We start from the raw sequence: 22288 nt of genomic DNA on the forward strand, positions 1-22288 counted from the left end.
TGTATTTTGGCGATGCCTGAAAAGCCCTGAAAGTTCACTGCCTCTCAATTATGATAATTAACAGTGTAAATAGTTGTATCTGCTTTTAGGGAATTTTCTTCTCCAGGTGTAGGTTTCAGTTTGAAGGATCTGTGTGTATAGAATGATGTCTCTTGAAAGGGGCAAATCCTTTCATTGAAGTTGCATGAACTCTCTCACACTCTGAAAATTATCTTGCATTACTTATCAATCTCCCTCCTTTATCTGAAACAAAACCCTCACTTCAACTTCACCCTTTACCAATTGCTCATCCAAGAGAAAAAAAAAGATGTGGATTGAACTGCCACTTCCTTTGATGGAAAGTAAACACATCCAAGGCAAATGTTCTTCAATTTACTCTCACAAAAACAGTAATTGTTTTAACAAACCCCAAATACTTAAAGCGCCATTCAGTATAGAGAAACACCTGTTCTCTTTATCTAAACGTGCATTGATTAACAGTCACAAACAGGCTTTCAAGAAAGCTGCTTTTTTGGTAATGTCATCTGGATTTTGCATTTACTGTGACATCATTTACAGTCTGGCCCATTTAATCAATGGCGCACGATTTTATCTATGTACAACATTCTTTGTTGAAATGCTCTGTATAGTGCAAAAGCCTTTAGAATTACAGTTGTGATAAAAGCGGCACCCTATTTGCCTTTCACATAACAGGTATGTAGAGATTTTAGGGAGCTGCAAATAAACAATTCCAAAAAAGATTAAATCATACGAAATCCCAATTAGTTTTTACATTTCACTGTGCCATTGATTACCTAACGTGTCTTTATGTTTTTTTTTTTTTTATTATTCACAGGCTAAAATAGCCGAATTACTTGGCCTGAAAAACTACATGGAAGTGATGATGCTTCTCACATATGCTGAACAATCTTCTCCAGTCTCAGATGAAAATGTCACAGTGACGGATACGATATTTAATAATGTTCCAGTTCGATTATATCTTCCGAGGGCAGAATCCCCGAAGCTAAGAAGAGCTGTTATATATTTCCATGGTGGTGGGTGGTGTGTAGGAAGTCCTGGTAAGTGTCAAAGTGCAGTTAGTTGTCAGTGTTTCGTTAAGAATTAAAATGACAGTGTTACTTATTGTTCTTACTTGCATCACCGATAAAAGCTTTATCAAAGTGATGCAGCTCAAAACCCCCTGGCGTTGCACTTTAATTATAATTGTTTCTGGAATCTTTGGGCAAATGCCACAGAACTGAAAAACAAATCCTTATGATTGATAAAATCTTGCTTGAAGAGAAAAATGCAGCAACTATAACTTGCGCCCTCTCCCCTCGCCTTGCACAGTGATGTCGTCCGAGATGTAATTTCAAGTGTGATCCGTAATGTTGTCAACGATTTCATAGAATATGTTATGAGTGTTGTAGAATGTGAGATCATAAGCAGTGCATGGCGAGGGTGCAAGTGATAGTAACTTCAGTAAACTATAACTGGTGCATTTCAGTTTTTTTTTATTTAAAGTGTTATTCTTTAAATGGAATTTTCACTTAATAATAACATCCCTTAACCTTTGTTTTTTTCAGTGAATGTAGGTGTTTTTTTTAAGTTATAAGGGGGAGCCGTTTTAAATAAACAAGACCTACCGCTTTGAGAAAGGGTCAGAAAATCAAAGGAAGGCATATTGGCTTGGGGGTCAACATTTCATCATATATAAAGCAGAAAAAGTAATCGCATTAACTTATGAGTAACCATAATCCAATGTATTTCTTAAGAACACACATTTAGCAATGTGTGTGTGCATGTTTATATATATATATATATATATATATAAAGAGATATATATATATGTCTTTATATAGATATATACACACATATATTTATATTAATTACTGTACATAAAAAAATATATACAAATTCACTGAAAAAACAAAAGTGCAGGGATGTTATAGTTAAGAAAGAAAATGTAAAAAAAACTTTGAAATTCACGTAAAAAAATAGGGTTACTGGGGCGTTATTAGTTATGGTCCGATTTTAAATGTACAAAACCATAAAAATGTACCTGTTATAGTTATAGGCCAGGCCCTGATGCCAACCCCCTATAACCACCCAACCCGGCAGAGATGGGTCTCAGCAGCAGTTGACAGGAAAGAACCCACTCGTCACAGTCACCAATTGAAATGTTGCATTTGAAAAAGGCATTGATGCAAACTCCTCCATCAAGGATTACAGATAACCTTTCAAGGTAGAAATGTAGTAAAAACACACTTGCTTTGCCTTGGCCATGTGCATGAAGTCAGGATGATTAGTACTTTACAGAAGTGGAGCTTCAACGTGGACACCTCCTTTATTCATATTCATATTCATATTTGTAAGTGCTTCCTGGTGAGGTTTAATTTCCCTGTGGTGAGCATCGTGCAAGAATGAATTCCGCCCTGCGTACTTATTAAAGAAGAGGCCACAGTTTTGTGCAAAATGTCTACCCAATTGGAGTAGTTTCTACTTGCTAAGTAGTAAGTATTACCTTGCTAGGAAAATGTGTAGTGCATCTCCTGTACTACAGCTGTGTAAAGGACATCAAGGAAATGTCTCCAGTGACCTTGTGTGCCTCTTACGTTGCCAATGTGATTGTTACCCGAGCATCTTCATCAGAACGTTTTTTCAAGGTGGATCTGCAGAGAATTTTTTATATTTTTTATTTTTTTTTCAATTATGGGGGACTGCACGGAGAACCTTAAGGCCCCAGTGGTCCCAGCCAACTCCCATCTCCTGCAGAACCTGGGATTGCTCCCGCAAGCATGTTGTTGCTTTAAATAGATGCTCCTTGATTGCAAGAACAATGTTTTAATCTCTTTCCCTGCACGCATATTTATGTGAAGGGAAAGAGACGAAAACTTCGCTTTCAGCATGCGAGAGCTGTTTGACAGCGGCCTGAAAGCCGAGTTATGTTTAGTTATGTTAGTTAGAGTTATTTCAAGTAACTATAACGTGTGCCTTAAGGTAACTGTACCTCGTGCCCTCGCCAGGCACTTTTGATTACCCCAGATATTACAGCACTCATGACATCTTTTAGGTAACCAATGATAATGTTACTATAACATTTGCAGGAAAATTATTGATGAGATAACTGTTCATGATGGGGTGCAAGTTATAGTTATCTTAGGGCACGAGTTATACTTAACTTGTGATAACTCTAACTATAATAGCTGAATTTCTATGGTTTTGTACATTTAAAAAGTGAGCCTAACTATAATGCCTCTGTAACCTTATATATATATATATATATATATATATATATATATATATATATACACACATATATATATATATATATATATATATATATATATATATATATATATATATATATTTTTTTTTTTTATAATCCCCAGTCATCATCATTATCAACTTTGTTCGGTCAATACAAAATAACCTTAAAAGCAAATCTTTGACATACTCATATCCTAATTCATAATACAGTTACTAACTAACCATAATAAATAAACATAAATATATAATATATCATAACATTGATACTGACCCCCCCCAAATTCACAGTAACATTTATCATAAAAGGAATACTAAAAAGCTAGTTCATTGCACTTATCTAGTTTCACCAGAAATGAAAACAAGACTTTTCCTGACTTGTATGGCGTTTAAAATCTATAATGCCACCCTATAGTGCCACCAGATAGGTTCACATACTATTTTTTTAAAAAGGGGTTTAAGATAAAAATGACTAAGATGTTCATAAAACTTGCAAAATAACATAAAAAGCAAAGTGTTTTGTTTACTTATTCCATCACAGGGGCAACTGACTGTCCCAAGAGGACAAGACCTCACACTAGGAAATGTTACTAACTGATGTGCTATACCCAGTCTTAATCTTGTCAGAACGAACCGGTGCTGCATATTAGTAACTCCAAGTTGGTATCCTTCCCTACTTGCCTACAATGAAAGGGACATAAATATGCCAGCATTGGATTTCATGGATTCATTTGTTTTCCTACAGTCAGCCCTGTGTTACAAAAAAGTGTCCTTTATACATTCCTTTGATAATACCAACACTTTCTCTGGGTCTGGTTTTATTTTTATATTGAATACAGATTTGAAAGAGGAATCTATAAAGGCGGTATACTCATAGCATTATCCAGTTTTAAACAATCTAGAATAATGTTCTTGGTGAAAACAGTTTCCTCCTTGGACCAAATACTACACCATAGGAGCAAATGGCTCACCCACAGCGCGTCCTCCAAAAATTGGAGGCCCACCTCTTGATGTACAATCCAATTAGATGCTGAAGTAGGTAAACATAGCAAATGTTTTAAAAAATGGTTTTCCTCTAATTGTATCGGGGTGCTTTTTGTGTACCTCCATACACTAGCTCCATAAACTACCGTGGATAGTGCTCTAACCCTATAAATGTTTATCATAGCAGGAATGGGACGACTCCCTAAATTGTTGGCAAATCTAAAAATGTCACCGGAATTCCTTCTTAACTTTTCCCGAATGAATATGTTGTTCCCATTGCCCATTGCTCGAGAACAATACACCCAAGTAACTAAAAGACTTTACAGTAGTAATCTCCATATTATGAATATAAAAACTCCTGCATTTCTTCACCCTTTGGCCACAGGTCATAGTAACATTTTTAGATTTGTTAATCGCCATACCGTTTGAGGTCATGAACTGTTCTAGACCATCCATTAGTTTTTGAAGCCCCACCGGGGTCCTAGAAATCAGGATAACATCATCAGCATAGAGTGATGCGGGTATGGGACGTCCTGACACATAGTGGGGGGTCCGCCTGAATTTCCTGCAAGAACCTATCCACCCCATTAACATATAAAGAAAACAGTAACGGGGCCAGTACACAACCTCGGCGAATACCTCTTCCAATATTAAAAGGGGTAGTACACTCTCCTAATAGGCCAAAGCAGACTTTAAATGTTAAATTTGCATAAAGGTGGGCAATGAAGTCAATGATGTACCTTGGGGCACCCATATCCAGTAGTGTGGTCCAAAGAAGGCCATGCTCAACTAAATCGAAGGCACTACTAAGATCTGCAAAGCAGAGGTAGAGAGACCCTTTTTTGGCCTTTGTATACTTCCCTATGATCAGATCTAAGTTAAGACATTGCTCTTAAGTGCACAGTCCTGTCCTAAATTCAAACGGGCAGGTTAAAGAATATTATTATCCAATGCCCAGTCACTAAGTCTTGCCAGGATTACCCTACTAAAAACTTTCATGGGTGAATCCAGCAATGATATTGGCCGATGGGATCATCTTTGTAACCTTTCTTGTATATATGTATAATAATAATGGACATAGTCCAGGACATCGGGATTTCCCCGGACATGGCCATATTAAACAGCCTTGTCAGAATAGGTACCCAAAAATCACTTTGATATTTCCCCAGTCAGGACTGAATTGATGGCCACTCTGGAACACAATCTATTTTTGCTCAAAAGATTTTTTGCCACACAGAGACCAACAGAACATTCACCTACAGTGATCATTGCACCAGTGCCAATCGCCACTTCATACCACCCAACCACAATTGGCTTTCTCCATACTACCCTGGATGGGTAAGTGTTCCCCAATTGATCCCTGGATGGGCAAATCCTCACCACTCATAATCCCTCAGCGGGACTTCCACAACACAGAAAAGGGCAGTGTTACAGTCTCCTGAATAAATGTACCTAATATATCTACCTCATGATAATTCAACCTCACAAACTACCTTCTGTATTGCTCATCTGAAGGCTGAAAATAGGAGTGAAAAGAACATTCCAGGGGAAACATTCCATCCAATCTCCTCTGCAGCAGAGATAAAACGAATGAAGAGCAAAAAATACAAAAGATATGTAGTATATACACCCCTTACCTACTAGGAACACAAGAAAAGAAAGGAAACAGGATACCAATAGGGATGAAAAATTACTCAGAAAGGACAAATAACTAAGAACATCAAAGCAACAAAGACTAAAGAACGAAAATATTCCATAAGATTAAAGTGTGGCGAAATGTCATTTAACACATCATCAACACTAGTGTACCCTATGTGCTTCCCCAAATATCTATACCATCAGTCACCTATATGAACCCAGAGCTCCTCCTCACTATTCAGTCCATCTAGTTCCTTAGTCTGCAACTCAATGATATACCTCAACTCTAGCTGTGTAACCAATTTGTACTTTTTGTAACAAAAAAGTCGCACTAGTGGATGGAGATACTTCTGCAGGATTTATTCAATATAAAACAGTTGCAGCAAGCAGACCCTACCCGTTTCAGTCCCCGTGGGGATTTTAATTAGTCCCACAACACTGTTTATATCCCCTTAGTCTTCATCTTACTGACTTCTGGCTTAATTCCCCTATTCCCATGGGAGTTGTAGTTCCAGTCCTCATTTGGAGGTTTCAGTTTCTCACATTTTAGTGTAAAAAACGGGTCTTCAATTAGATAAATCAAGAGAAAAACATACACAGATTTTGGATTTGTCTAATCCATCGATGAAGGACAATACTGAACAGGGAGTGGCTTTCCTTAAGTACAACAGATAATAAATGGAGAGGGCGATAATCTGGAGTCTAGAGAAGTGAAGAAAAATGGAGTCATGGCAACAGTATTCCAACAAGTAGAAATTCATACCCACAAAGGGTCTTATGATAACAAACATTAAGAAAGAAAACCAATGGACATGAAAAGCAAGTTAAGAGAATGGAAAAAACTTTTAACGAAAGAAAAAAATGAATGGTGGGAAGTACTAACCCTCAACAAATATGTAGAAGTACAAAGAGTACCATATGGTTTACACATTTCCCTAATGCCACATCATCAAGATACAAGTGGGGAACTCCTCCAGGAACACCCCTTCGGCCATATGTGTTTTATTGGGGCCAAACTCCTGGGACCATTGTGGTGTTGCTGCGCCTATCTGTGGGATCAAGCTGAGTTTCCTATTCACGCATTTGTTTGCTGGCAATGTGCTGCCCCACATGTGACTTGTCAGTCAGCAACCTAAGGCCTAGATCTCAGAGCCGGTCCGACCACATACTTTAGACTTGTGGTTGATGGAGAGTTCATGACTGGTTAATTCACTAATAGAGATGCACTTTTGTTGTTATATGTGGACATATCATTGTACACGTCAACATCAATGTTTTCAATAATAGCAATTGAAAAACATAAGGAGGAAGTCAAACGCAGAAAACAAACAACATTTCTGAGAGATAAAGAGGTCTATGAGGCGGTTAGGATCTTTAACTTCGATAAAAGATTTGATACACTGTGGAAAAATAGTCTTATGGATCAAGTGGCGATAGAATCATCACGCAAAGATTCACTCCAGGGTGACACAAACTACAGTGAAGAGGAAGAAGGCTCAACATCCACAACGCCGAGAAAGAAATCCACTTTTTTAAAGAAATTTGCCTTGTATTCCAACAATAAAAATGGGAGCAACAAGAGGTGTGCCAAAGAGGAGAGGAAGAGGATATGGTATAGGAGCAAAGGGAGTAAAACAAGAAGGGGCACAATGGGCAAATGATCCAGAAAGACTGGGAGTTCGAACCAGAGGAAATTTGAAAAGGGGATAAAATAATTGAAAGCAAAACCCTGGAACTAAATGTGATGAAGTTGTCAACTAGGAAAATTATGAATCAGGAAATCACATTACTCAGGAACGGTTTTAACTTTTGCCCCACAGCACATTTGGATACTTGGATTGGATATCTTTCTTCTATCCGAATCCTCCACCAGGAAATAAAATTGATGTCTTTCCTGAAGCTGTGGTTCAGGATCTACACAAGAAAAATTGCACAACTAAAACATAATTTAACGTTACAAGAAAAAGAAGCACTAATAGTATTACAGGAAGATGAAACTATTGAAATCAAACTGGCTAAAAATGGGGGAACATCATACTCTTAAATAAAGTGGATTATATAAAGGAAGCCAATCGCCAATTGATGGATAGAACATGCTATATCTGTCTCACCAACAATCCTACTCAACAACTTAAAGAGATATTAAGTGAAAAGTTTAACAAGTATTTTGAATTAGAACTCAATGATGTGGATGAACAAACATACTTGACAACTGACTACCGGATAACACCAACTATTTCCTCCCTAAAATCCATTAGGATCAAATAATCCCACCGGAAAGGCCGATATTATTGGCAAAGGGTTAATTGTTGGAACCAATCTCAAATTATATTGATTATTTCTTGGCACCCTTGTTGAGGGATCTGAATTCATATTTGAGATCAACAGGACATTTATTGCAACATCTAGAAGAAATACCATGACAATCTACCTAGGAGTTAATAACTATGGTTGTTATTTCCATTTATACTAGTACTGAAAATCACATAGGACTTCAAGCTTTGTGAATATTTTCTTCAGCAAAATAAGATCTTATTTGAAATGATGGAGATGTGCCTTTACAATAAAAATGTTTTGTTAAAAGAAGACTTGTTCAAACAATGAAGAGGGACTGTCATGGGATTTCCTTTCTCTACAAGTTATACCAACCTAACAATGGAGTTGTGTGAACAAGAAGTTGCATGAACACCTGAGAAAGAAGAGTATGTAGAAAATACAATAATGTGGCTCAGTTTCATTGGTGACTTTCGTAATCTTGGAGAATACAAAAGAAGAGTATGAAAAATAATGTATAAAATTTAATAACATTGTGACAGAACTCAAGATCACATATGAAATAACCAAAACAAATGTTACCTTTTTAAACACTAAAATTATATTATAACTCAGGCCCCGCCATGCACAGTTTTTTTGTCAAAAAGTTTAATGCAAATATTTCACTGATATTATCAATGATGTTATCAAATATGTCATTAGTGCTGTAACTTGTGGGGTAATTAGCAGTGCATAGTGAGGGCTCGAGTTATAGTTTCCTTAGGGCACGAGTTATGAGTACTTGAGATAATTCTAACTATAACAGGTGAATTTCTATCTTTTTCTTCTCTTAAAATGTGAACCTAACTATAACGTCCCTGTAACCTTTGTTTTTTTGAGTGAATTTATTTGTTTTTTTTAATTCTATTTCCTATCTATAACGTCCCTGTAAACTTTGTGTTTTTTCTGTGAATTTCACTTTTATAAATGTAAATTAATTGTAATTACTATACTTTAATTCAGCCGGGGCTATGCATGGCCTTCAGCTGTTGTTGGAAAATGGGTTATTGGTAGGGCAGGTAGGTACCTACACCTAGCAACAAGCCACTAACCTCCACATAGGTACAGTTAGGTCTCAGTAAATTAATCCCAGCTCAACCCTTGGTAGCTTGGCAACGAGCGTCAAGGCTTAACTTAGGAGACAAAGTGTAAAGCATTCAAATATCACAAAACAGTAATTAAATAAAACACAGGAAACAGTTTAAAAATCCAAAACCAATTTATAAAAATAGTTTATATTTTTATCTTTAAAATGACACAAAAACGATTAAAATCGGTTCAGGGGAACCGGAGATATGAATTTTTAAAGAATTATTACTTTTCTAGCGCTTAGAAACAAAAAGCGCCAATCGGGTCATCTGGTTGCACCTCGACCGGGGCAAAGTCAAACTTTCAGGCCGACCGCGATGGAGCCCTGCTCCTCTACAGGTCGCGGGAGGCCTCGGTTAAAAAGTTACCTTCTGACTTAGTCTTTATTTTGAAGTTTTTCTTCACCGGGACGAACCTGCCAGTTGAATCCGACCTCCTGGAGCCCTTGTCCGGATACGCGATGTGGGTTTCCTCGGTGGAGACTTTTACCTTCGGACTTAGTCGTTTTTTCGAGATGAAAATCCTTCGACCGGGGTAAACCTGGATCTTGATCCGACGTCCATGGAGCCCTTCTCGGATACGATGGCTGGGAGGTCCCGGTCAACTTTTTACGTTCGGACTTAGTCTCTTTTTTGGATGTTTTTCTTTACCGGGACGAACCACGAAGTCAAGCCGGGTCGCGGTTGAGGCAAGCCGGCTAGAATTTCCGCGGCGGGTCGGTCCCTCTCTGGAGCTTTTTTCCAAAAATTCTCAAATCTTTTCCAATCTTCTGGGGCTTCACCCAGATGTTCTTTTAAGGTTCTTTTGGGCTCCACAGCTCACCCCAAGGGTCCAGAAGTTCTGTGATGGTCCTTGGGGGGTGCGGACTTCAACTCCCAGAATGCACCTGGCGCAAACTCCTTTTTGGCCACTGGACAGTGGTCAGCTGGTCGCTTTCTTCAGGAGTTGGTGCAGGGGACTCTGGTTAGCAATTTTTCACCTGTAGCAAACAGGGAGTCCCTCCTTGAACCAGTTGAAGCCAGGCAAAGTCCTTCTTGTGGTGAAGCCCAAGTGTGCAGCTGGTGCAGTCCTTCTGAGTGCAGGTTCCAGGTGCAGGCCAGGGGTCCTGCAGGGCAGTCCTTCTTCTTCTTTAGTTCTTTTCTTGTTGAATTCTGGAGGGGATCTGAGGCGTGGGTGCAGGTCTGCCAGTTTTATCCTTGCTCCTGGGTGAAAAGCAGGGGGGCCCTGGTTCTCCAATCAGGGACAGGGTCGTCCCCCTGTGATGACCACTTCCTGGGAAGTGTGGCAAAAATCCATCCCAGAAGGCAACAGTCTCTAAAAATCCAACATGGATGAATCTGATTTTTGGAGGTTACATCTGGCTGAGCCCACCCACTGGTGTGGCTAAAAATCATAAACACACCCCTCTCCTGCCCTCTCCTAATCTAATCAAGGGGGCACCTAATTGTCTGGGGTTGCAGGATGTGGGGGTGTTGCTGGGTGCTGCAAATGTCCTTCTCTGCCTTTGAAGACCAGTTTGGCAGCCCTCCCCCTTCCTGCCTCACCATCTGCTGAGGGGAGATTCTCTCCCCCAAGCACATTCCTTTGTGTGAAGCCTGGCCACTTCACACCTCATCAAGGCAGCCTGGCAGAAGCTGCTGCAGGCTGGCCAATCAGAGCACAGCAGCAAAAACAATGCAGAGCTGAAATTGGCAACTTTTTAGGTAAAGTCTAAACTTTTTACCTGAACAAGTTATATTAAATCCAACAACTGGAAGTTGTGGGATTTATTACAACAATTAATTTGATACCAAATTCTTGGTATGTAACATTTAAGGAGACTTTAAAATTTAAAATAAAGTCTGCCCATTCTAGCCTATGAAGGCCATTTACTTCAATGAGGGAAAAACGAATTTGGCTGTTTTTACCTCACCAGGGCTTATAAATCTATTTTTATAAAGTCCCTGCTTATAGTTACATGGCACCCAGCCCTAGGGGCACATAGGGCACACCTTAGGGGTGACTTATATGTAAAAATAAGGTAGTTTAAGACTTTGGAAGTACCTTTAATTCCAAAGTCGAATTTGCATATAACTTTAATTTAAAAGCAGCCAGCAAGGCAGGCTTGCTTTTAAAATGACACTGGGCACCTCAGCAGTGCACCTAGGTGTGCACCACCTATGCTGTGGTCCCTAAACCTACATGCCCTACCATATACTAGGGACTTATAGGTAGGTTAACTTAGCCAATTATAATTAGCCTAATTTGCATATCCATTTTACACAGAGCACAGTCCCTGGGACTGGTTAGCAGTACCCAGGGCACCATCAAAGTCAGGAAAACACCAGCAAAAAGAGGAACATGGGGGCAAAAAGTTATGGGGCCTCTGCAATCAGCCCTGTTTTCTCACAGCTGTGCACTGCAGGTGTTGGATGCAGGGCCAGGCCTGCGGTCAGGCCCTGCAGTTAACCCCCCATAACCACCCAGACTCTCACCATCCACAGCCTGTGGCTGTGTGTGACAGGGGTTAGCAGTAGTGCCTAGCCATGGGTTGGGTAGTTATAGCAAGTATGCCACAACCCAAAGATTATTCTGGGAAAAACTCTTCAGTGTTCAATCAGGAGGAATGTTTAGTATTCAAAACTAGTAAAAAGCAGACACACTACCATGATACAGAAGGATTTGAACCCTGAACCAACTGAGTGTCAGTCTAAATGCTTTACCAGTAGATCACAAGTAGCTCAGGTGTACTGTGCATCACAAATATATCTATAAAATTCAAACCAAAACATCTTGCTAGTGTACTACCTTGAAGTCATTGTATACAGAGACCATTGCACTCTTTTCACATTGCTCTCTCTTTCACCCCATTATGGGATGGAAAAGAGATAGAGAGAGGAAGTGAGAGATTGAGAAAGAGAGAGACATTTAGAGGAAGTCTGACAGAGAGAAATTGAGAGTGTGAGAGAGAGAGAGAGAGAGAGAGAGAGAAAGGGAGATGGAGGGAGAGAGTTTTTCTAGACATTGATGAATTATACACTTAGAATCAGATATTTTAGGACAAAGTGACAAGAAAAATACATTTGTCACGTAGAAAGAGTGCAATTACATTTTCGTATATACTTTACATTTTTTAATTTGAAAAGTAATTACCTTACATTTTTTAATTTGAAAAGTAATTAAAGCAGGAATGTGACTACTGACACAAACTGTAACTCTCAACCTTCAGGGGGAGGGACTGAGACCTAAAACTCTAGGCCATAAGTGACTTTTTTGTTGTGCTGCTCAAGATTTTGATGGCAAAAAGATGTAAATGTTCCATCAATAGGAATGTTTAACAGTGAAAACACTAGTAAATAAACAGACAATACTGCCATGAGATATCAGGATTTGAACCTTCAATCTGCAGAGGACAGTCCAAGAGCTTTGTCATTAGTCCAGATGTTCTGCTGTGCCTGAAAATATAACTATAAGATTTCTGCCAGAAATCTTGCTTGTGTGCCACTTTGAAGTCATCCTATGGAGAGAACTTTGCTATTGTTATTGCATTGGTCTTTTTATAGAATTACTTCACAGTGGCACACAAGCAAGATGCTTGGTGGCAGGAGAGTGCAACAGGGGGAACCTGATGGCCCTGTTGTCTTAACCTGCTGACTTCATTCTGCAGGAGCCGGCATTGCTCCCGCAAGCAGGGAACTGCTTTAAATAGCAGCTCCCTGCTTGTGGGAGCAGTGTTTTAATCTCTTTACCTGCATGCATACTTGCTCACAGGGAAAGAGATAAACGTTCTGCATTCAGGAAGCGGGAGCTGTTTGACAGCCCCAGCTTGCTTAAAGCAGAGGTATGTTTGGTTTTAATTGGTGGGAGCTATTAGTTCCCACCAAGCAAAAACAAACAGCTACTTTGTGAGGGAGGTAGCAGGAGCTGGCTCTGGGGGTGGCTGTCCCCAGTGTCATTTATGGCTCAAAAAGCCTAACTATAACGTCCCTGCTAACTTTGTTTCTTTAAGTGAATTTTGATTTTTTATAATTTCTATTTCCTAACTATAATGTCCCTGTAACCTTTGTTTTTTTCTGTTACTTTCAATTTTTTTTAATGTAAAGTAGTTTTAATTACTATATGCTAGTTCAACCACTGCCATGCACAACCTTCAGCCGTGCATGGTGGGGTTAGATGCAGGGCCGAGGTTGCAGCCAGGCACTGTGGTCAACACCCTATAACCACCCAATCCTACACCACACACGTCCTTTGTCTGTGTGTGGGGAGGGTGGCGGCAGGGCTTGGCTCGGGTTTGGGTATTTATAGGGGGTAGGCCACAACCCAAAGATTTTACTGGGGAAAAGACTTCAGTGTTCTATCACAAGGAATGTTTAACATGCAAAACACTAGTAAATAAACAGAATCATCACCATGAGATAGGAGGATTTGACCCTCCACAACATACCGAGGGGCATATTTATACTCCGTTTGCACTGAATTAGAGTCATGTTTTTTTTACTCTAATTCGGTGCAAAACTAACTCCATATTTATACTTTGGCGCTAGACCCGTGTAGCGCCAAAATTATGGAGTTAAAGTCATTTTGTGGAAATGGAAACCTACCTTGCCTTATTGAGATGCAAGGTAGGCGTTTCCGTGCAAAAAATTACTCTATGGCCTTACCGCCATATTTATACTCCCGTGCAAAAATGGTGCACAGGAGGGAGGAGGGGTCAAAAAATGGGGCAAAGCTTGCTTTGCCCCATTTTTTAACGCCTGGGTCAGGGCAGGCGTTAGGGGACCTGTGGGCCTATTTCCATGGTGGAACACCATGGAATAAGCCCAGAGGTGCCCTCCCCACGCCCCAGGGACACCCCCAGAGGGACTGCAGAGGGTGGGGGACCCCATCGCAGGTAAGTATTTTATTTTATTTTTAAAGTGCCATGGGGGCCTGAAATGGGCCCCCATACATTGCACAGGGTGCAATAGCCATGCCCTGGCGCCCTGTGCGGGCCATTGGGGTGGTGGGCATGACTCCTGTCTGTTCTAAGACAGGATTCATGTGGTATGGATGGTTTTGTGTCAGAAAATAACTCTAGGCAGGTTAAAGTCATTTTTTTGCTATGCAGTTTCTAGACATAGATATGACATTTAACCCACATTTTTTGATGGCAAAAAGATGTATATGTTCAATCAGTAGGAATGTTTAACAGTCAAAACACTAGTAAATAAACAGACACACTGCCATGAGAAACCAGGATTTGGACCTTTAACCTACTGAGGGACATCCAAGAGCATTGCCAGTAGGCCAGACATGATTCTGTTCTGCTGTACCTGAAAATTAACGATAACATTCATGCCAAATATATTGCTTCTGTGCCGCTTTGAAGTTTTTCTATGGAGAGACCATTGCTATTGTTATTGCAATGATCTCTCCATAGAATTACTTCAAAGCGGCACACAAGAAAGATGCTTGGTGGCAGGAGAGGTCCGCAGGCTCCCATGGTCCTAGCAAGCTCTCCACATCCTGCGGGAGCTGGCATTGTTCCCACAAGCAGGGAGCTGCTTTAAATAGCAGCTCCCTGTTTGCAGAAGTACTGTTTTCATCTCTTTCCCTGCACGCATATTTGCATGTACAAAAAGAGAGGAAAACCCCGCTTTCAGGAAGCGGGAGCTGTTTTACAGCTTATGCTCGCTGAAGGCGGAGGTATGTTTGATTTTGCTTGCCGGGGGCTGTCAGCTCCCACCAATCATAAGCAAGCAGCTACCTCCAAAGGGTGGGCACCTCGGAAGGGAGCAGGAGCCAGCCCTAGCAGTGGAGGTCCCCTGGACCATATATGACTCAACAAGGGGGTCCCCCTCCATCTTTGAATTTAGCCCGAGGGAGGTGGGTCTGCGATGGCCACCCTACATTAAGGTATTGGAGCTCTGGGGGTGAAACGCCCTGAAGGCCGACTCCGGAACAACAAAGTCATGGGCAACGAAAGCAGAACTACGCTTTTGTTAACCACGACTTCGTTGTTTTGTGCCTTAACCACACATATGCTGAACAACGCACATGCGTGGTTAAGGCACAAACAAGGGAGTCGGCTGAGGAGGACGACGCGACGAGTCAGGTAAGTGGGGCGGGGGTTGGGGTTTTAGGGGCAGGGTTGGGGGGTCGGGGTAGTTTTAGTTTTAGGGGCGGGGTGGGGGGGGTCAGGGTATTTTTTGTTTTAGGGGCAGTGGCGGGGGTGGGGGTTTTAGTTTTAGGGGCAGGGGCGGGGGTATTTTTAGTTTTAGGGGCAGGGTTTTAGTTTTAGGGGCGGGGTGGGGGGTCGGGGTATTTTTAGTATTAGGGGTGGGGCGGAGTGGGGGGTTTTAATTTTCGGGGCCGGGGTGGGGGGTCGGGTCAGGTAAGTGGTGCGGGGGTGGGGGGTTGGGTTTTAGTTTTAGGGGCAGGGGTGGGGGGTTGGGGTTTAAGTTTTAGTTTTAGGGGCTGGGTGGGGGTCGGGTATTTTTAGTTTTAGGGGCGGCGGTGGGTGGTTGGGGTATTTTTAGTTTTAGGGGGGGCGGGGTGGGGGTCAGGGGGAACACATGCTGGAACAATGCATGCCTATCACTAATGCCTTTACCAGGAATGCCTTTACAATGAAAAATCGTTGTTAAGGCATTCGTGGTAAAGGCTTTACTGGTAACAACGAGGTCGCTGTTCCAACCTCGTTGTTCAGGCATGCGTTGTTCCGGCATGCGTTGTTCCGACATACATGCACTCTGGGGAGCTGGTGGTCCCTGAGGTGTGGTGGTGCATGGGCCTCCGCTTTTATTAAAGTACATTTGCACGGGTTGATGTGGTGGTGCCTGGGCTGCGGGGTGCCATGCTGGACCCCCCACTTTTATTAAAGTTTATTTGCTCCAGGGGAGGTGGTGGTTCCTGGGGCTGCATGAGGGCCACAGTGGCCCCCGCCTTTATTGAAATGCATTTGTTCCAGGGAGGTGGCGGTCACTAGGGCTGTGGGGGACTGTGTGGACCCCCACATTTTTTAAAGTACAGTCACTCTGGGAGGTGGCGGTCCATGGGTTGCGGGGGACCATTTAGCCACACTGCCTTGCATCAACAACTTTTGCCCAGGGAGGTAGCAGTACAAGGGGCTAATGAAAGTCTTAGAAGAGATGGCCCATGTGCCCATTTTTAACACCCTAATGCCTCAGGACCTGGCCCACCCGGGGGCCAAAGAATTTAAAGGTCAGGAGTCTGCGTTTTTTTTTTTTTTAATCACGGAAAAATCCATGGATCCATTGGCTTTTTAGCCCTAGGGACCTCCCTGTGGTACCCCTGCACCAAGGCTAAGGGTTGAGGGTAACCCTACTCTGGCCCATTTTTTTTATGGGACTCAGCTGAAGCCGAGTCCCAAAATGGCTGCCAACACTTCTTTATTGAAGTGTTGGCAGTCAATCAGATATCAGCATGTGGACAGTTGAATTCCGCAGGCCCTCCCCGTCCATAGATATCTATATTTTTTAACCTTTAATATTTCAAAAACTACTAAACAGATTTACACCCAATTACAAAAAGCAACAAGATCTAGCTTCCTGCCAAATTTGGTGTAATTTTGTTCAGCAGTTCGGAATGTAGGCTTGCCTACAATCCCTGTGGGAATTAACAAAAGAACACCCTTTATTTGACTCCCCTTTTTCTCAGCTCCCAATTGATGGGTCAACCCAAAGTGAAGTTTTACATGTGCATCAAGATCCTATAAGACACTTTCTTTGGAAATTTTTGTAAAGGCTTGTCAAGCTGTGCAAAAGATATAGGGAAGTAAAAAATACTTTTTCTATGGATACTGGGTCCTAACTTTAGCTACCTACTGGCGACAGTATATATATATATATATATATACACACACACACACAAACATATATACATTTATGTTCATATATATACATATATATCTACATATCTATCTATCTGCTGTGTGTAGCCTATGGAGCTAATGAACAACAATGGGGAAAAACAAATTTGGTTGTTTTTTCCTCACCAGAGCCTATTAAACAACTTTTATAAAGTCCCTGCTTATATTTACACTGCACCAACCCTTGGGGCACTTAGGGCTGTCTGTGTAAAGATAAGGTAGTTTGAGACTTTAGAAGTACTTTTTAATTCCAAAGTAGAATTTGGAGTTCATTGTATTTTAAAAGCTGCCATCAAGGTAGATCTATTTTCATAATAACTCCAGACCACAGCAGGGCACCCAGGGTTTTTCTAACTACCCTGGGGTCCCTAAACCTACATGCCCTACGATATACTAGGGCCTTAAAGTAGGTTGCCGGACCCAATTATAACTATTACATATTGCATATACCATTTTACACAGAACTGGTTAGCAGTGCCCAAGGCACAGTCAGAGTCAGTAACCAACAGTACCAGTCAAAAAGCTTGGGGATGACCAGGACATAAAAGGATGATTTTCTCACACACATATAAATATATATATATATATATATATATATATATATATATATATATAAAATCACATTTTGTCAAGGCCTAAGCAGCAATGATATAGAAGCAGGAAGGAGTGTGAAATAAGTGTAACATACTAGTGTACAGACAGATGGAAAGCGTGAGAGTACATTGTGGCCTGACGTGGAAAGATTTTTGGTGTCATGCATGTGGGACAGAGTCTGCTTAAACTATGTTGCAGCAAGTCCATAGCTGTGCATCGATATGGATATAAGAGAACGTGCAGAATGGACTCAGTTACACATGCTGGTACCTGCTATCTTTGGAGAAGTCTTTGTCAAACAATTTACACCACGTTGGGTGTGAAGCACTGGAAAAATGCCCAGAGCCGAAAGGTGCTGAGCTTGGTAGTTGTACTCTTACATGAACTTACATGAACCTTAGTATATATACACTGAAAATGTGTTTTTCACAGTATTTTTCACTCCATTTTTTTTAACCCGAAATGCAATGACTCATTTCGCACTAATAGAGCACAAAATAATAGAATTTAATTTTGGCTATTTACTTGTAATTTCATATAATTTTCCTAAAATTTCACATAATTGTTTAAAGCAAATTACATACATTTTCCACCCCATGAAGAGCAATTAGTCTGAGACCTATGTGACTGATGAGCCCTTGAAGCTGTGCCTCTGGCAAACATTGTCTTAGCAAGGCTGATATACACACAAACTATGTCTATTTGTGTGTGGTGGGGGAAGATGTTTTTGGGGAACACTACATGAGCAGTGACCAAAGCACCCACTAGATATGCTGTGAAAGTAACATTTTGACCCATTTTATTTTTAATACCACATGTTAAAGTCATTTATCCTGATTTGTTTCAGTGCAGTCGGCCATGTATTATAAACCAGGTGTTCCTGCTGCAAAAATAATGAGACATTATTTTGTGTGAATATTTAACTGCTTTCAAACTGTCCAAATGAGGAGAAGTATCAATCAGTAAGCACACTAAAGCATAGTTTGAAAAAATGGGTTATCACATGAATGATTATAATCCAACATACCAAGGTTCATGGACTCAAAATGTGAGGATTATTATTAGGGCATGTATAACTGCAATGGACATTCATGTAAATAGGTATCGATAATATGGGGCCTATTCACAAAGTAAATGTATACATGAGTAAATCTCAACATGGCAATTTACTCTAACACTTTCTAGGAAATGTACTACCTTTGGATGCAAAGTGTATAATGTCATGTCTCCATCCTCTGAAACAGAGGATAGAGTCAACGTTGTGAGTGAAAAGTTATCACTAGTAATTTTCCACATATCAGCGTAGGGGGAAGCCTAAAGGTAGTTAAACTTTAAAAAAATTGCACAAAATGTTCAAATTAAATATTGATTTAAATTAATGTTATGCAGTAGTGGTAGTAATAACTTTTTTTCGGCTGTACACCATAAAAATAGTGCAGACAATCAGCAAAATGTTATGAGAACAATAAAGATAAAGAAGAATAAAAGTAAGACAGTATCTACATAAAAGATAATCTTCCAGCAATTATCAGCAGCCTTGTTTGAACTTGATTTCAACACATATATATTATAAAAGCACCTTATAAAAATGGATATGAATACCAATTCCTATAATCCATAAGTCTCGATAAATATAAATGGTTTACATTGTATCTACCAGTATAGCTTGCTTTGTGCCAGAAGTGATTACAAGATGGAATTGGCCACACATGGCTACTTAATAATCATGTCCATTAGACGCAAGGCTTTCGGTCAAAAGTTCCATGCTCAAAATAAATAGCAAGAGACAGCAAACACAATTTGTTCTTTTGTATCGCTTTTTAAAATCCTCAGTGGCTCCTAGTAATGTTCCACACCCTCAAGTTTGCAAACCTCAATAATTAATTTCGTCCGTGCTGGTCAGTTGTAGGAGCAGAGGAAAAGAAAGTGAACCTCCGTCTCTTCAGCCTGCGGGCAATGTGGGCAATGATTGGTAGAGCACCCTGACCTAGTCCGTTTCATAGTGTGCATCATTAGTGTAATTTGGACATATAACCACATCACTTGGAACGGGGAATATTCTATTCATATAAGGTTCAAAGCTAGGTTGCCACTTATGGTTCTAAAACACCCAGTTATACTCCCTTCAGAGTAATCTTTCCAGGTCTGTTGTACAACATTTTCCAAGAACAAATGCTTCACTTTTTGAGAATCAGTTTTAGCTATCTCATGGGAGGCAGTCCATAATTCATCTATTCCTAGCTTGACAGACAGATCTCTAACGTGCTTCGACCAAAGGGTTCAGACTTCCTTGCCAAAGGCAAATAAATCCTTTAATGATTCCCGATATCCACAGTTGTCCACACATGGACCCAATATGTCAGGGGTTTAAGCAAGGTAACCAGATGGATAGGGTTCAATGCTAGATGAAATCTTAAAGGTGTAAGAGGGCTACTCACGGGTTAATTAAAGAGGGCCCTAATAAATTTGTCTTCAGCCTTTGTAAGAGTAACTGAGTCCACATAGCCCCAGATATCCGCCCCATAAATAGGCACTGATATCACCTCAGCTCTATATAAAGTGAGGGCAGGGGTCACTGAACCCCCTCAGGTAGCCTTGTATTTCCTCCTGATTGCAGATGCCTTCTAGTTCAAAATAGTAGTACTTTTCTTCTTTTGGGCACCCCACAACAGATTATCTGTCAATCTAACACCTAAATAATCAAAGCGTATGACCTGCTCTAAGGGAACTCCATCTATTAACATCTTCCCTCTAAAAGTCCGATGAGGACTGATTGACATAAACTTAGATTTAGCCAAAGTAAGTTCTAAGCCCCTATCTACACAGAGGGCTCTAAAAGCATCCAATTCTGACTGAAGACCTAGAGGAGTCCTAGGTGAAAGTAAGGTGTCATCAGCAAACGTTAATATGGGAACCAGAGTTCCAGCAGACTTGGGGGCGTCATGTCTACACTGAGATAACCATTGGATCACTCCATTAATATAGAAGCTTAAAAGCTTGGGGCAAGGGCACAGACCTGCCATACTCCTTGATTAATGCTAATCCTATCAGTCAGTTCTCCTCCCATATTACATCTCACCCTGGCATATGTACCATTATGAAGGGCCCTCAGTATCCAAAGCAGATCACTTTGAATTCCATAGTCTTCCAAGACCTTCCATAAGCTTTCCCTTGACACCAGGTCAAATTCCGCTCTTAAGTCGATATACGTGGCATATAGATGGTCCCACTTCACGTTGACATACTTCCTGCATATAGGCCCTCATAACGACTTTGGCTGTACTTTCCAAAGACCCAGAATCAGCTGGTGCCAAAATACAGCCAGTGCTGGCGGCCTTAAGACCGCCTCATACGACTGATCTCTGACTTCTAATTGCTAGACCAGTCGTGTTGGCAGTTGGCGGTGCAGAGGTGCTATGGCCACCTGTACCGCTGGGCCAAAAAAAGACAGCACACCGTATTACAACCCATAATACTGCGTGGCGGTGTCCTGATGGCGGGGCTTTGTCGCCGGTGGAAGCGCCATGGCCTGTGCCCTTCCAGATGACCTCCTGGACAGACAAGTTAAGTGGATCGTCCGACAGGGGAGGGGTGTGTGTGTGTGTGTGTGTGTATGTGCATGCGTGAGTGAGTCTGTGAATGTTGTGAATGCAGGGGGAGAGGTGGTGTTTGAGGGTGTGTATCTGCATGTGTGAATGATCGTTTGTGGATGGGGTAAGGGGGTGAATAAGTGTTTGTGGACGAGGTGAGGGGGGTGAGTGAGTATTTGTGGTTGAGGGGTGAGTGAGTGTCTGTGGACGGGGTGAATGAGTATGGATTGGGTGAGGGGGTGAGTGAGTGTTTGAGTGGGTGATGAGGTGAGTGAGTGTTTGGGGATGGGGTGAGTGCATGAGTGCGTGTGTGGGTGATTGAGTGCATGAATGCAATTTTGCGGATGGAAGGGGTGAGTGAGTGTATGCGTGTGCATGTGTATGTAAGTGGACTCCGGAGGTGGGTGCGTGTTTGTGTGAGTGAACGGGGAGGGGGTGCTTTTTGTGTGAGTGAATGGGGAGAGCGGGTGAGTGCATGTATGCAGTGCAGGGGGAGTAGGAGGAGAAGGTTTGTATGTGCTGGGGGAGAAGGGTGTGAATGTATGTATGCACTGGGGAGGGCTCGAGGGTTTGGCTTTGGAAAACTGCCAAACTCCTAGTTTGGTGGTAGTCATTGCCAGCCCACTGGAGGTGACATCGCTACAGCCATCCTGGCTGTCATTGGACTGCCAGGATCATGTTGAGGGCCATAGTCTTGAAGCACAGGACCTGGTCAAAGGTGCTAACCATCTTCTTAAATTCCGCCTGCGTGTTCTCGAGTATATGATTCTCATGAACTTGGTCATGGGGCCTAAATAAGACCTACCAAAAGAAACATTTTTGGCTTGTGTCAAGAAAGGTTATGGGCCTATAATTTGAGGGGACATCCCTAGGCCCTTTTTGTAAATGGAAATAATGATAGCTGCAGCTCATGATGGAGGAATGTGTTCACTGTTTAAAATGGCATTACTCAGAGTATTTAAATACAGGACCCATATATCTGGCT

General features: G+C 41.3%; 1 protein-coding gene across 2 annotated transcripts in view; it reads left to right on the top strand.

Annotated features, from left to right (window-relative positions):
* The window catches only part of LOC138265536 (arylacetamide deacetylase-like), a 204994-nt gene that overhangs the window by 87458 nt on the left and 95248 nt on the right, over window positions 1-22288 (top strand). For both annotated transcript variants that reach the window (XM_069213342.1, XM_069213343.1), the window contains exon 2: window positions 836-1058. In XM_069213342.1, coding sequence (XP_069069443.1) covers window positions 836-1058 — 223 coding nt within the window. The remainder of the gene's footprint in view (window positions 1-835; window positions 1059-22288) is intronic.

Source organism: Pleurodeles waltl, chromosome 11 (assembly GCF_031143425.1).
Source record: "Pleurodeles waltl isolate 20211129_DDA chromosome 11, aPleWal1.hap1.20221129, whole genome shotgun sequence".
Classification (NCBI taxonomy): Eukaryota; Metazoa; Chordata; class Amphibia; order Caudata; family Salamandridae; genus Pleurodeles; species Pleurodeles waltl.